Source organism: Anas platyrhynchos, chromosome 4 (genome assembly GCF_047663525.1).
Source record: "Anas platyrhynchos isolate ZD024472 breed Pekin duck chromosome 4, IASCAAS_PekinDuck_T2T, whole genome shotgun sequence".
Taxonomy (NCBI): Eukaryota; Metazoa; Chordata; class Aves; order Anseriformes; family Anatidae; genus Anas; species Anas platyrhynchos.
The window spans coordinates 23,242,138-23,258,382 of record NC_092590.1 but is presented as its reverse complement, the minus strand read 5'-3'; the positions used below and the strand labels follow the sequence as shown (position 1 = coordinate 23,258,382).

General features: G+C 40.7%; 2 protein-coding genes across 56 annotated transcripts in view; one reads left to right on the top strand and one right to left on the bottom strand.

Annotated features, from left to right (window-relative positions):
• Positions 1–16,245, top strand: part of CFAP96 (cilia and flagella associated protein 96) — a 90,714-nt gene that overhangs the window by 58,519 nt on the left and 15,950 nt on the right. The gene's annotated exons all lie outside the window — the stretch shown is intronic.
• SORBS2 (sorbin and SH3 domain containing 2) overlaps positions 9,228–16,245 on the bottom strand; it is a 154,373-nt gene continuing 147,355 nt past the window's right edge. For 47 of the 49 annotated variants that reach the window (XM_072037190.1, XM_072037194.1, XM_072037192.1 and 44 more), the window contains 3 exons: positions 15,343–15,392; positions 12,055–12,161; positions 9,228–11,253 (listed from right to left, as the gene is read on the bottom strand). In XM_072037190.1, coding sequence (XP_071893291.1) covers positions 11,192–11,253; positions 12,055–12,161; positions 15,343–15,392 — 219 coding nt within the window. In that variant the 3' untranslated portion in view covers positions 9,228–11,191. The remainder of the gene's footprint in view (positions 11,254–12,054; positions 12,162–15,342; positions 15,393–16,245) is intronic. The other 2 variants (XM_072037178.1, XM_072037201.1) reach the window with 1 other exon arrangement.

Here is a 16,245-nt window from a genome sequence, read left to right as displayed (position 1 = left end):
CTCCCCCCCTACGTGGTAACTCTGACCTCCTTAATTTTTCCAGAGGGAAGCTTATCATCCTTGTTAAAGGGATGGCAGAGGTATCCCTCCTGTTCTTTCTAAACCATAGGGGTAAAACGCGAGTTACTACTAGACTGTTCCTAATGGCTGGTGGCGATCCCTTCAGTTGGGCTCCTCTCTGGCAGTGGCCACAGGGAGGCATGCACATGGCAGCGTGCACGGTGACTCCCGTACACTGCTAACAGCCTGGTGTTGGGGCCTTGCCTGTGGCCCTGGTAGAAGTGGATGGGAATGTTTTTGGGGGCCTTATTACTGTTTGTCTGGGACCTTTTGCAGTAGTCGGGGGTAGTTTCTTCACCCCAAACATCTTGAGAGGGCAAAGACTGCAGTGTTGGCTATGGTTATGTCTTTTTTTTTTTTTTTTTTTGGGGGGGGTGTGCATGGGCTGACAGCTGGAGGGGTGCCTGCGTGTAGGCCAAAATCAACTTAACAGGATGCCAGTGGTAGCTAACTGTATGTCTCGTGCTGCCTTACGTGACACAAGCCAAGCATTGGCAACGCAAACAAGACTGGGTGGCTGTCTTTCTGAGCGAAGTATGGTGATGAAAGGCAGGGGAACAGTCAACAGAAGTGACAGAAGGAACGTTAGCTTTTTGGGAGCAGGGTATGTTAATCTGTAGTTTGTTAGTTTGTGAAATGGCATTAGTTGTAGATCCTCAGTGGCTGTTGTCTGCTAGTATTTCAGATGTACCCAGTCAGCTCCTGCTGGGAACATCTTACTAAGGTGTTGCATCTTCTCAACTTCCTTTTTTTTGGGGACGTGCATTTTGTCATTGTTATCCTAGTGTCAGTAATGGTATGCGACCTACTGTGTGCAGAGTCTAAATCGGGCACAGGATGCTGTGCTATGCTAGGCTAACTCATAGGAATATATGCTGTAATTTTAAAAGTGTGGTCTTTAAAGAAGAGCAACTACAGGCCCAACAGAATTAGCCCTCATCTACTTCTTAACTAAACAAGATTAAAAAGCAAATTATAGGAAGAGGAATATTTGTGTGGACATTGCCTGTGCTGCTACTTGAGAAGGAGCTGACTGATCAGCAGCCCTTCATGGGACAAAAATTCTAGACAACTTTGCAAGGTTCAAGACTAGGAACAGATCTACAGTGTAATTTGTGTTGACTAGAGAAATCCCTCAGGCATGAGGTGGTAACAGTGTTTCTCTAAGAAAAAACACTTTTTGAGGGGATTGATAAAATATTTCTTTTAGTTCTTACTGGACAATAAGAGAAACCTTGGAGTGGTGAGGTTTCTGCCAACTTCCATGAAGATCAAGTGCCTGTGTCTAAGTGTGTTTGTGCATTTTCTCTCTGTGGAAACAAGCCTGTGTATGCTTTCCCCCTTCTGATTTATTTTTGTTGGTAAAAGTTTATATCTGGAAAAAGATGAGAACTGAAGTGTCAAGGAAAGAACAGTGATTTCTTGGTAAACAAGAAAACGCCTATGTCTGTATGACTGCGATTTGTACTTCATTCATTAGTTATAGCCTTCCTCTAGATGATCTTTAAATCGGATTTCCTTTTTTTCAGTTGTTCCCTATATTTTTTTTTAAAGTATTATCCTACCTCAGACATTCAGAATGGCCTCCGTGGTAAATAACAGGTTGAAAAATTCTGCTGCTAGCTACAGAGTGCCTTTATGGAAGAGAAAAGCAAGGCAGGGAGCAAAACTGCCCATCCTGTATGGGGCTCCTGATTTTCTTCTGAATTTTCTCCCAGTTTTGATATGTCTGTGGTCTCCCAAGAGATGAGATTTTGTACACAAACAACTGATGAGCTCACAAGTAAGGACAACAATACAGCTCTTTGGGGTCCAAGTGCCAAACCCTCCAAATATTTTCTCTAAGAGACCAGCATTAAAAAAAAAAAAAAACAAAAAAAATCAATTGTCATCTTATGTTCCATAAACTACCGTATTTTATATCTGTTTTTCTTTCGTCCTGTGGCTTGGGTTTAGCATTATAGCGGCAGTTGCTATGGCAGAGTTGGCCGTGTTTACCGGGTCATGACAAACAGCAACAGCTGAAAGACAAATACGGCACTCAGTTTTAAGTATGAGGTGGGACGGGAGCCAGAGATCAGCAGCCTCAGATTGTAGCTAGCCACAAAGCTGGATCCTACAGTCCTGACGTGTGCTGCTCTTACTCAGGCTTAATGCTAAAATTAAGCTTATACGTGAACTCTTTTCCTAGTTTTAATCTTGGTTTATTTCTGCACATTGAAAGGACACCATTAACTCGTGCACAGACATAAGTTTCTTAACAGCAAGAGAAAATACCAAATGAGTGTAATTAATTATGCTTCTCACACCTTGCCGTGGTTGTACCTTTTTCCTTGCCTTTATTCAGTAAATTTAGGAGAAAGTGTACAGCTTTCAGAAAATGGTTGAAAAAAATGGCTTTATTGTGAGAGAGGATTAAACTGTATTGGGGGCAAACCTAACAGAAACATAGCTATGACAAACTCTTCATATTCTTATTCTTCTTATTGAAGAGTAATTACTGTGTCTGAAATGGCTACTGTGGAAACTGTCGGGCGTATACACGCAAACACAGAGACTTTAAACTAGCATTTATACATCTCCTATTGCTGTACTCTGGCATGTGTGGAGTTAAGATTCATACTGTAGTTGAGAACTTTAGCTCTTGAAGTTTTCTAGTAGTGTAGAAATCCAGGACAAAAATTGAGGGTAATCTTTCAGTAGGGATTACCCTTGAAGGGAAATTCTCTCTCTACATTGTGAAGACAGGTAAATCAGCATGTAGAGCAAGTGCCTTGAAACGCAAGTAAATCCCTTCTTCCTCACAATCCTTCCCCCCTCCCAATAAAAAATATCAAAGTTCAGGAAACTCAAAAACACAAAGTGTCCCTGGAGGTTGGATTTTCTTCTTGCCTGCCAGTCACATCTCAGCAATTTCTGTTTTGCATTTTCCAGACCTTAAAAATGACTTGCCAAAGTCTTCCCATGTGAGAGAACATCAGGATGTTTTACCTCAGCACCTCCTAACCAACATTAATCATGTGCTGCATAAGGTGTTAGTTAGCCTGTATTTTATGGCCTGCTGCAGGAGGCATCTTCCATCTGTGGAAGTTTTGGGTTTTAGGTAACGATGACCAAGCTGCTTGGTCAGGTTAATGGTTTAATGATGATCCTGAAGGTCTCTTCCAACGTAGATGACTGTATGATAGCATGCTGCAGGTAGTGCCCTTAGCTGTCTGGATTAGGTGATGTAAGAGGTAGAGTGTAACCCCTTGAATGGGTTAAAACAGATTTTTTGTGTCTTCCAGTTGTAAAACGTCTCCTCCTTCCATGCCTTGCTGTTTTTCCTTCAGCAATCCTCTTGGGGTCAATAGGAAGAGGAGGAGTGGGAGAACAGAAGGGATAGTGGCTGATGCCCTTCCGAGTGGGCAGTAGGAGGCCTGCCGAGCCTGGAGGATCTCAGTCGGGTTGCCTTCTGTTGAAGTCGCTACAGCAGTTTGTCTTCCCCTGTTGGTCTCACTGTCTTAGCTGTCTAGCCTGATCTGACTTCAACAGTTGCCTTTCTAAGGCTTTCCTGGGCAAGATCGTTGGTGGAGGCGCTGGGTACGTGTGGTGAAGGAAGTGGCTGAGACGCACTACGTTAACTAGGCCATGTATCCGATCTGCAGGGCTTCCAGCAGCTTTCCCTGCTCTTGTCTGCCTCTGCTTCCCAAATGGACTGCTCTTTTTCCATGGGTAATCACCCCGCCATCCTCCTTTTGGGTGTTTTTTCTTCCCCCCCAAGGCATACTTAGAGGCACAGATGTTTGAGCAATGCAGGTTACCTGAGGTACAGCATGTGCCTGTGAAAATATCTGTGAGTGGCAGAGCTTAATCTAGTGACTTTCATCTGTATTAAAGTGATGGTTCAGACCTTAAAGGACCAAGGTTCAGACCTTAAAGGACAGGTGAGCTGCAGGGGGCTGAATCCTGGCTCAAACTGCTTGGTTTGTGGCCATGCAAAGAGATAGGGGAGCAAAGAAAGAGCATGTTGCAAAAAATGAAGAGAGCTTGGATAGAAAGCAGTGCTTTAAGGTGCTGCCATGTATCAGTGATTTTTGCTACTAGAAAGTCAGGCTTTTTTAACAGCTTAAAACCCATTGGTTTTAAAATTAAAAATGTAATGATCAGAAATTATTATTGGATGCTGACATAGACTCAGGCTAATACTTTTTTCTGACCATTGCTTTTTAGAGCTCCCTTTGACTTAAATTATAGGTGCAAAAATCTTGAACCCCTCTTCAGCAGTCTGCTTGCTTCAGAACATAGGTGTGGATTGGTTGGTGGCTAGCAAGATGTGTGGCTTTTGATTTTTTTCTTTTTTTTGAGTCCTAGATGTTTTCCTATGGTCTCAGTGGGATATGACTTCAGTACTTCAGACTGTGTGTAGTGTTGCTTTGAGCCTTATACCTCAGAGCTGGCTCTGCCGGTAGCAGGTGAAGAGCATCTATAAATAGTGCACAGAGCTCTTCAATGGCATGTACGTGTTGCCCTCTACTACCTTAGGCATTTTGAACGCGTTAATTTGTTCTCTTCTGTGGTTTAAGGGGGGAAGGGCTGATGCTCACCTGTTCAAGTATTTCCCGTTACATGTAGAAAAACACCTATCTATAACAGATGAATCAGTGGTGCTGTAAGAAAAGCCTTTAGCAGGTCCTGAGCCAAGGCAGTACTTGTACATGTTTCACGTTACAGTTGCGAGCGATAACCCCAGACCGGGAGCTGGGAAGCATGAGCTGGGGCACTGCATGCTCTGGGTTTATCTGGCAAATTGCTGCTGCCATGTGTCCCCCCCCTAGAACGATGTGTTTGGGCCCCCAGTGCTTCATGCCCGCAGAGCTGGTTTCAGCTGCACGCTCAGCTCAGTCCTGGTGGGGGTAAAGTATCAAGAGTCACTGCGTGCAACTGTGGTAATTCTTCACTGGTGGAAACAGAAATAATGACATTATTTCTGGGTTATTTTTTAAAGTGGATCACTTTTTTTTTTTTTTCTTCTGATGGATGGAAAATGTAGGAGGATTGCTGTGCTATGCATGCATGTGGGTGATGAAATCATGGCTTCAAAGTTTATTCATGTTGGCAGCAGGAAACAAATTGCTGAGCATCTCTTCTGAGGATAAACCTAGCAACGCATTTCTGGTCGTCAGTCAACACTTTTTTTTTTTTTTCCTCCTTCTTCCCGCTGTGGTGTCACTTGTGATGTAATGGCACTGCTGCAGCGGAACCCTCCATGCACTAGCTCTGCAATTAGATGTGACGTCCCTGTGCAAGGGCTGCTTGGCATTAGAGCTATTTTAGCACGCATGCTTTCTACTTTCTGGTAATATTAAATAGTGCATTACAGAGCTTTGCTCCTTCCCTATGACTCTTAAAGAAGCAGAATTTAAATACAATACTAGAAGGCACAATTCTATAGTGCTTTATTTTATATATGGCGTTCATATTGATGCAAATGAAACAGGAATTGGGATTTATGGGTGCAGAGCTGCTAAAGTATTAAAGTGCCCAATATTAACCAACAAGATTAAACCAAAAATCACACCTGCAGTATTTTTCAGGCTCTTCCATGGTTTCATCACTGCACATTAACCTGGAAACTTCTGTTTTTCTTTTTCTGTTTTGGAGTGACAAAAATACATGAGTAAGAGACCATGTCACCAGCATTGCTTTCTTTGGCCTAAGTAGCTTCTGAATCAAAGACGTGCAAGCAGGATTTCATTCAGTTTTCTGTTTCCCTTTCAGTGAATGTTATCATATTCTGGGTAGATAAATAGAAAAAATACCAGTAATTTTCAAAGGAATGTGATTTCACTATAATGACGAGAATGATAAATACTACCGGTCAATTTTGGCTAGGACTTAAAGACTTAACGATCACACTAATTGGGGCTGATAAAACTAAAAAGCATTTCTTTTTGCATCCAGTCAAATAAATAGCATGGTGTTTGATACCTGTAGATCTGAAAACCTTCTTAGATATCTCCCCTGTTTACCGTATGTGGATGAGGCACCAATTGCTACCTATCAGTCTGGCAACTACTGGCTCTGTAAAATGCGTGGATTCAAGTTTGGATCTGATTGATACTTACTGGATGTAGCAAGGGATTATGCTGTATAAACATATTGAAAGGGCCAATAATTCAATTATTAAACGTGCTGTTGCAGCTTTGGAGGCACGTAAAATTTGACTCCAGGTTAACTTGCCAATTAGATACTAGAGAAGGGTTCCTACTGTCTGCTGTGCCCTGTAGTGGGGGCAGTTACAGAAGGGGTTTCTGATCTCTGCCAGTACTCATAGTTTTTGATATAACAAAACCAACACAAACTAGACATTCAGTTGCTTCAGTGCTCCTTTCTTGTGCAATTTTCTTTCCAAACTAACATAGAAATTGTATTACCCATACAGTCTTGAGGAAAATTCAGGATCTATTGACTTCAATGGAGTTTGCTGTTAGCTGGAGCAAAGCCAGGGTCTCCCTTACAACATTTATAGTTACATGGTGAATATACTTAGCAATGACTTGAGGTCCTTCTAGAGCTGCTTACTTCATAATTCTAGCTTCATGTTAGCTCGTGCATTGCTTTCTCGAACCTACAGGAAGCACCTTGTGTTCCTGCCACGGTTCTGTTCATCAGCAGTTAAAAGTCAGCTAGTAAATGCCAGGCGTTGCAGAACGACGACGTGCTCCGCTTGGCACAGGCAACAGAATGTTAAAACTGCGGGGGTGACCCTTCGCTCAGGCTGGGGTATATCATTACCTTGAAATGCTTGTGCATTGCTCTCCCTGGTTTGTTGGTGTCTTGTGGCGGTGGTTGGTTTTGTTTTGAAGTGGCCTTTGCCTCCCGTTGAGGTGATGAACAGCAGACGGACTGCTTGCTAAAGGGTAGGCAAAGCAATCTGTTGCTTCTTGGGGAAGCTCTAGTTACGTGACCTATGTGTCCCTAAGGCAGCACAGCTGTGCAGAAATCCATGTGTTGTCCTTTAATTTTTTGTCAGTTTACACTTTCTGACTAAAACATTAACACTACCGGTTTTCCCTGGTGTCGATGACTTGGTATTCTTATTACAATGATTTATCTATTCCCTTTTTCTTCCTTTCTTATTACATTTCATCAGCAAAGAGGATGCTACCTCAATCGTTAGCCACTCAGACCCTTAACCATTCAGAAATTCTCTGTGTATTTACACTGTTTAAGAAGGTATAGCCTGTCTGGACTCCTTTAGCTTTCAGAACTGCTTCCCAGACGTTTAGATGTAGAGCTTAGGGATATGGTTTAGTGGGGACTGTTAGCGTTAGGTCAGAGGTTGGACTCGATGATCTTGAGGTCTCTTCCAACCTAGAAATTCTGTGATTCTGTGATTCTGTGATTGTTTTTTGGGGGGGGAGTGGGAGTGATAGGACGTCTGTAAGAATTACTGTGACTTTACCAACCAGTTTTTGTGCTTCCTGCCTTTACTTAATATTAGGCTACCTTTTCCAGGAAATCAAACAAAACCTAACAAAACCACTTTGTTAAAGCACAGTATTTGCTACTCCTTAGTTTGTACAGGTCTATGGTGCAAGGCGGTGCTTCAGTGACAGCCTACAGTGATTCACACAGTGAGAAAAGGACAAACTACATGACATTTGCTTGTATAATCAATACACTATTAGTTTATAGAGCTGTAAGAAGACACACATGCAGTGGGTTTAAGCTAACCCAGCACTGCAAGGGTATGTTTACCTCAGAGGTAATAGTTCTAGCTAAATAAGGCCTTGGCCAGGTTGAAATCACTCCCAGCAGAGGCAGTGTTTGTGCTGATGAAGGAGTTCCTGTGCTGGTGCTTTAACAGCCTAGCTAGTGGAAAGACAAAACCATGTATGTCAGGCCTGAAGAAATAGGTCGTTTGTGTCAGGATGCAGCTTGCTGTTCTGCTGTGTTCTTCAGAGGTAGAAGCCCAGCACAGCTGGGAGGAAACCAGCCAGCAGCGGAGGCCAGTGTGAGCTGGAGAAGCAGTACCAAGGCGCTACCTGAGGCACCGCTGATAGCTGCATGACTGCTCAGGGAAAGAAAGGCTGCTGCCTGCATGCTCTACTTCTTTATGTGTTTTGTCTTTGGCAAAGAAAACCTTGCTGTTTGAACAGACGTATTAATTTGGGAAAGTTCAGTGTTGCAGGCAGAGCCCCAAGCGTAAGAGGTTCCCCCAAACCTGTATGTTCTTAAATCTTAATGCTGTGCTGTCACTACAGAGGAGTTCATGGGATCATTGAATATCTGAGTTGGAAGGGATCTACAAGGGTCATTGAGTCCAACCCCTGGCTCCACATAAAAACACTGAAAAATCAGACCATGTGTTTGAGATCATTGCCCAAACACTTCTTGAACTCTGTCAGGCTTGGTGCTGTGACCACTGCCCAGTGCCCAACCACCCTCTGGGTGCAGACCCTTTCCCTAACCCCCAGCCTGACCCTCCCCTGTCCCAGCTCCATGCCGTGCCCTCGGGTCCTGTCGCTGTCCCCAGAGAGCAGAGCTCAGCGCCTGCCCCTCCGCTCCCCTCCTGAGGGAGCTGCAGGCCGCCATGAGGCCTCCCCTCAGCCTGCTCTGCTCTGGGCTGAACAAACCAAGGGGCCTCAGCCACTCCTCACAGATCTTGCCCTCTAGGCCCTTCACCATCTTCATAGCTCTCCTTTGGACACTAACAGTTTGTTCTTCTAATTGTGGGGCCCAAAACTACACAGTACTTGAGGTGAGGCTGCACCAGCACAGAGTTCTTGTTTTGCTCTTAAGGAAAGGCTTAGGGTGTGGGAACTTCTGCTGGATACACAGGGCACCCGTTGTGTATTTCACTGCTGTGCTTCAGGAGTGAAAGCTAGCTCTGGCAACAGAAGAATTACCTCTGATTAGCATTGTCAAAAAACCAAAAAGCCCAGAGTGTTGCTTTTGGGTTCAAGAGTTTTAGGGATGATGCTAAAGTGGACTGACAGCGAACAGTGTGGACAACACTAGTTGCCCATATATATAACCTGTGTGCACTTGGTGGTGGGGAAAAAAATCTCAGTACAAGGACAAATTGACTATTTGTATACAAGCCTGAAGAGTTTTGTAACATTTCAGTAGTATGTCATACACACTATACACACTGTGAGAAATGATGGGGGGAAACAGTCTTTTACTCCAAGCAAAATTTATTAGAAGTCTATTCAAGAAAAAAAAAAAAAACAAACACAGAGACCTTTTGCTTGTAGGAATTCAAAGTCAGTTACCTGAAAGCCAGGTATGAAAAACCTGTATTTTTCTAAAATCAGATACAGAGTAGAAACAGTACTTTTTAAATATCACAGGCAACAGATGTTTAAGTCTTTAATCATAAATGGCATCAAAGATAGGTATTAATCTCACAGCAAAGCTGCATGCAGATCTAGTTTAAAATTGAAAGCCTCTGAAATATAAAGCTTTTGCCATGAAATCTGCAATAATAAAGGTATGCTGCACAAAGATGTTTCTTTACCTTTGTCTTAATGACATTTCTCAGTAATAAAGACATATGTACATTTAGATTTGGCTGGTAAACCATATTTTAATTAGTAAAGTTTTGCATAAAATGCTATCTTACAGAATTGCACTATCCAGATGTGCTTATGGTAAATAGAGCAAGAAAAGAAAAATGCATTGAAATCTTCTGTATGTGAAGAGGGCAAAGATCAAATGAGGAACTTAATTTTTTTCTTTTAAATCAACAACCAAATGGCTCTGTACAAAAAGGCAAACATATGTACAAAATGCTACAGAGACTACATACATGTTGATAATTTCAATCCTATACCCATGAGAAACACAGTAGAAGCTTTTGCCATCTATTAAGGTGCTGAAGAAACCAAATCTGATTTTATTATTATTATTTTTTATAAAGCCATAGTCATTATCATCCTGTGACTTAATTTCATACGCTATTTATGCTTACCTTTGCTTACGGAAAATTGTGTGTTTTCAAATACTTATTTCATTCAGGAAAAAAAAAATCAACAAAACTCTAAAATGTATCAGTTTTAATAGTTGTGATTTTTTTTCTGTACTAAATCCCTAAAAAAGAATGTGTAACTCAGGTTTTGTTAACATAGATATTTATATATTTATATATATATATAGTGAAATAAATCAGTACATGATACTTGTGAATATTTTTAGGTGGCTATGTTAGAGAAAAAAAAATCCTTTGCACTAACACTGTTTACTTTCTTCTTCTTAAAATTCCTGTGATACATAAAAACACTAACCTCTCAAATTTCATGTTGCTGACTATTACGACACTTTGATTACAACCATTTAATGTCAGACATCATTAGCAGGTTATTATTGTCTATGCTTAGATCATTGTCTCTTCATGAAATCCTGTTTCCCGAGGTTTTACATATCTTGCACTTCTTACCTTATAACAGAAAACACTATAGATTTAACAGGGTAAAAAAGAGTTTATCCAATACCATTGCACCTTCAGAACACTTGCAGTTCTTCCGTTTTTTACTACACTTGCTTGAGATTTTACAGTCACTGTGCATATGTTACAACATACAAGTGCAGGCAAAAAATCTATATTATAATTTGTCATTGTAAACCAGTACAATAGGCAAACCTGTGGTACGGCAAAGTGAAAGCAACAAATGCTGCCAAGCTAACAAGAACGTGGAAACTCAAAACTTTTTTTTTTAAGTTGTAAACAGCAACTTCCCCTCTGTTGTATGTGCATGCTGAAATTTCGTATTTTCCATGGCATTTCATACCACAAATGTCTCAAATGAATTTCTCACTTTCCCTGCACCCCTCCCATGGCCATTCGTCTGTGTACCCGTCACCAGGCTTTTCCTATTGCGTTTCAAATGAAAAGACTTTTTAAAGCAGGGAGTACTTAAATGTTGAACCGATTCCTCTTGCTTCAGAAAAGCTTAGTTATTCAGACTGCAGTCGTTGCTGTAATACTGCTGGAACGGTTTGGTGGATGGGATGGGATGAGGATGAACTGGGTGGCCTCTTTGAGACTGCAAGCAAGAAAACAGAAGGCCAGTGTAGCATGTTTTCTAGCAGCTTTATGCAGATGTGTTGCAGAGATGCAGCATAAATAAGCAGGAAAAAAAATTCACAGCCTCTTGACATAGTTTCCAGGGAAAGTACCAAAGAATTTGGTTCTTCTTGAGGTTCCTGAAATTAGAAGCAATAGATAAAAGATGGGAATAAGAACAGGAAATCACTGTGTAAGCATGGCCTTTAAATTTTTGGTTAACATTTCACAAACATATCTACTGTTCTTTACAGTCCAATTACATTGTTTTGAATTTCACTTGTGAGTTGTGAATTTTAACAAATTATAACTGCAGGGAAGAAAAAGCAAAGAAAGGGGCATATTTGATTGAATAGCCTGATTAAAATCTGTGCTAAATCCAATGTGCTGAAATTTTGGCTTGATACGTAGAAGTCATTTAATTTAAACAACGTCAATTGTTTGCAATTAAATAATTTGGATTTTTGAAATGCTGAGGACTAGTAAGATGATAAAGAAGTTAGCCGCTGTGTGCATGAGGGTTTATGCAATGATTAAGCCACCTTGTCTAGACCTAGGTATGAAATCTGTTTGTTCAGTAATAGTTGGTTCTCACAAACAGCCAATTCTGTAGTGGTATTCATGCAAGTTGTAAATTATCATTTTTTTTTTTATGAAGAGAGAAGTAATACACGCCCCACTTTGTGTCATGTGGGAGTGACAACAGCGCTGTACAACAAACTGGAGGCACATGTCCATTTGTGTCACCAAATCCGAAGTACACAAGTGAAAAATCACCCATTAATTTCAGAGGATTTTGGTGGAGATTTCTCCAGATAAAGTCAGGTTTAGGTTTGTTACGTTGCATACCAAAATTAATCAGTTTATGAGACACCAAACAAACAGGGCGGCAGAGTTCAGGAATAAAAAGTAAATGAAAAAGGAAACAAATTAAAACGTACCCACAAACCATCCATCATCACATTTTTCCATCACATCAATGACATCTCCCTCTCTGAGCTCCAATTCATCTTCGTTCCTAGGAGTATAGTTATATAGAGCCTGAAACCTTAAATAGGACAAACGATGCATTTTAAAAAGAAGAAAGAGCTCTTTGCACCTTTGTTAAAGAAGCTGGTTTAAACATTAACTCATAAGTAACACGCCCTTCAGGCACAGGGGAAAAGGGTTTCTTTTGCCTGGTGGAGGACATCAGGGCTAGGTCCTTATTACAGCAAACACCCTACCTTATCTGAGGCAATAGCGTGCACCTTGAGTACTGAGAGCAGCTTCTGCATTTGGGCCTCCCTTCAGGCCCGCTTTCCTAGAGCTGCCCTCTCGCTGGTGGGACAGCCTTTGCTAGCCTGTGGTTTTTCCTCTGTCATGCTAAAGTAGGAACAGGTCAAAATGTTACCTGTTTACCTACAGGGCTGAAGGGGATGGTCTTCCAAAAGGCTTCTGTACTAAAGGAAGAGGAGGTATGGTAGTGAAAGTGAGAAAAAAAAATTCTGGGAAGGGCACCTGAATGGTACGCAGAGGTAGTGAATGGAAAAGGAGGGAAGCTGGGCCGGTGAAATGAGAAGAAACAGGTACCACACTGACAGGTACCTCCGAGGTACCTGGTCAGTTGCAAGTTTAGTGTTTGCCCATATACCTCGTGGGTATAGAGGTCTCTGGGCCTGCCTTGAAAATGCCCAACTGTCACAACAGCCTCAAAGCTGGACAAGTAATTAAAAAAAAAAAAAAAAAAAGATTACAATGGGAGAAGTGGTAGAGGAAAAAATATCTGTGAGCAATGCCTTCCTTCAGAAGGGAGCTAAAAGGAAGAAGAATGGGTAGGGGCAGTCATACGTGAAAGACGGTGAAGTATCCAAGACTCCAACCAAAAACAGGTTGAGGGCAAGGCTATATAGAGGAACTTCTTGAGTTCTTAAAAACACAAATTTCAGAGAGTGAGGGAGTGTCTTGAGTCCAACTGGGAGACGCAAGGATGGAAATTAAAGCACTGTTCAGACCCTCCCCTCTGCCACGGGCTGCAGTTCAAAGGATGTGAGGTGGATAATTGGAAAGAGCTACGAGACTGGGACGTTTCTTATTTTTCATTTCTCGTCAGCTTTTAATTGAGTTTCTTGGAACTGAAAGAACAGCAATAAACTCCTAGCGGGGGCAGCTGCGGGTGCTTAGCCAGACAGCCCGTGGGAAGATTGCAGCAGAAGCCCATGAGCCCCGCAGAGCTGGAATCTGCCTGCTTCCTAACCATCTGTGCACAGCAATGGCTCTGCATGTAAAGGAGCAGGGTACGACTGCAGGAATTATAGAAGGGAAAGAGTTCTGATTTCCCAATGCTGAAACAAAGCATCATCCTCGTGATGCCCATTTTTTCCCCTTAGCAACAGTTCACTGGCTGAAACTGAACATCGCTGCTTTTCCTCTCCCCAGTAAAAACACAGTAACTCCCCCTTTGATGTGTTCCTACAGAAAATGCCTGAATGATAACAGAGCTAGTGGAAAAAGTTTTTTTTTTCCTTTTTTTTTTTTTTTCCCCTCCATGGCTTAAATGAGACTTAATTCAGTAAAAAATTCCTGTTCCTGAAAAATACCATTTGAAAATCATATATATAGTAAGGTGCTAGGCTTGGTGTAATGATGGTCTTCTTGAATAAAGCATACTTATTTTTCACAGTGCTGATTTGGAGAAACAAAAGGCAATGTTCCAAGAAAGTTATTTTTAACTTAGTTTCTCATGACTGGCAGTTCCCTCTCCATATCTGAAAAGTCTGAACTTGTACTTTAATCATACTAACCAAATGAAACAGGACGGTCATTTAACCAATTACCTTTGATAATTTGCCTAGGGCAAATAAGAACAATCTGTGCAAAAATTAAATGGTAATACTGTTTTCTGTCATGGTTATCACTATTCCAGGAAAGCAGAGCTATGATGATATTCCAAAAATGATTAAATACAGCTCCCAAAGATACAGGAATTGCAGATGGACTGTGTCATGAATAGGATTCAAGCCAATTACTTAATCAAATACAGTAACAAAAACCTCCTAATTAGCACTCTTCATACTTCAGAAATCTGGTTTTAATAATTTTTAGCTAATCCATTTCAAAAACTCCTTTTGTAGTCATTTCATTCACTCTTTGCTAATCTAGGATTTTTTTTAAATACAAAAACTACTATGTAAATACTGACAGAATACATATTCAAGACAACAGTTGCTTTACAATTTAAATTTGTTTGTTATTTTAGGATTGAGTGACTTTAGTCATGATCTACTAAAATTACATTTAACAAAATTAATTAGATAATTATTGTTTGCAATACAGAGAGAGGTTCTTCAGTACACTCAAGAATTCTAACAAAAGCTTGAGAAAAATGGGTTCAGTGAGACTGAAAGCAGAATACCCAATTTTCATTATACATTATATGTGGTCTTGGTATTTGGTAACTGTTTCCTCCTCTTTTCTTGTCGTTTCTTCAGTTTAACCATTAAATATTCTTAGATGCTAAGCCTTAATTACACTTAGGAGAATTCATCTAATAGGACTTCTTCCAAAGCTCTCTGACGCTAGAGGAAGAAGGGCTACTACTTTCAATGATCAGTGGAGCAGGATTAAAAAAAGAGTAATTCAAAAGAATCTTGCATTGAACTTGGATTCTATAGTCAGAACTGAAACAGTCTTACATGCTTTATCTTGAGTTCTTACATTGTTTGTGAAAATACAACCTGAGCTCTAGGTTTTCCAGTTTCGTTTCTAACTTCTAAGTTGCATATGTAAATACTAGCAAAAAGCCTGATCCTGCATTCCTGTGAATAACATTATCAAGTTATTTTTTCTCTCCGTTAACATTCAGAACTGTTTCTGAAGAATCTGTGTTGTCAGTAGAGCAGATGAGTTGGATTAATGCTAAGTCTTTAACTGGGATTCTGCTGAGATGTAACAAGGGAGAGAGCAACAACAGAATAAGTCAAACTTCAGTTCTACAAAATTCTTATCCCTTTTAAGTATAATTGATAGAGAGCAGCAAGATGACATGTCTGCCTTATTTTGATGTAAATTATACAACTTGGGCTTTGCCCTCTGGGACCATCTTGGCTACCTTCCTACATCATGTGGTTATCTGGACATTTCTGAAATCCCTTCATAATTGTACTTGGCAGGTTAACAAATTATTTGAAGATGTGCTGGCTATTGCTTAAAAGTTAGGTTTTGGTTTAGTAGACAAGAAGTATACTTACGGTTCCCCCCCAGTGTGTATGTTTTCATGAGCAAGCACAGGGCGCTGTGGCTGAAATGAAATGATTTGAAATGTAATAAAGATTTATAAGCTAAGGTCCAAATAGTTGGATAGGTGCATGATGCTTAGTTGCTTGAGAGCTCATATTCTACCTTATGTAAAACAACCCCCCCCACATACCCAACCTCGCCTTAAATTCTTAAGAGATGTTGCAAGCAACAGAATCATGGCAGGTTTAAAGATTGATTTTTTTGGAGGACAAGATAAAAACTAAAACAAAACTGAACTTTTTCAACAATCTATTTATAGTATAGTGAAAAGCTGGAATAGAACCTTGCTGCCTCGTCACTGTGAAACAGAAAGAGCATTAGATAAATCAAATGCAACTGATGAACGTTATACATTCCTTGGGTGAAGTATATTTTTAGATAAGCAAAAATAAAACCTTGTATACTTAACGGCAGAATTTAGACTATCCATAGACAAACAACATTCCAATTTACATTACACACACAGGGTACTAACTTGGCAGGCATAACATGCTACGCTTTAATTCTGTTCTAGCTCAAGGGGCAGCACAAAGCCATGCAGGCTGTTGGGAGGCAAAGAACAGAGAGAATTTTTGAATGAACGCAAATGTAATTGTGTGAAAATAACAACTAACACTTTTACTTTAGTAGTAGTAATATGTATTTCCAGTGCGAAGCTTTATGAAAGGAGTATCTTTCTCCCTCTAGAGGTGGGTGATGCACCATTGATATCTAGTAAATTTAAAATGGAAATGAAAAATATTAACCCCCTATGGAAACCACATCCTGCTTAGGGAGACATTGAATTACACACATTACAGCCTGGCTCAGGCTAGAAACACCAGGAGCAGCTGCTTGGAAGAGCACTTGATGTG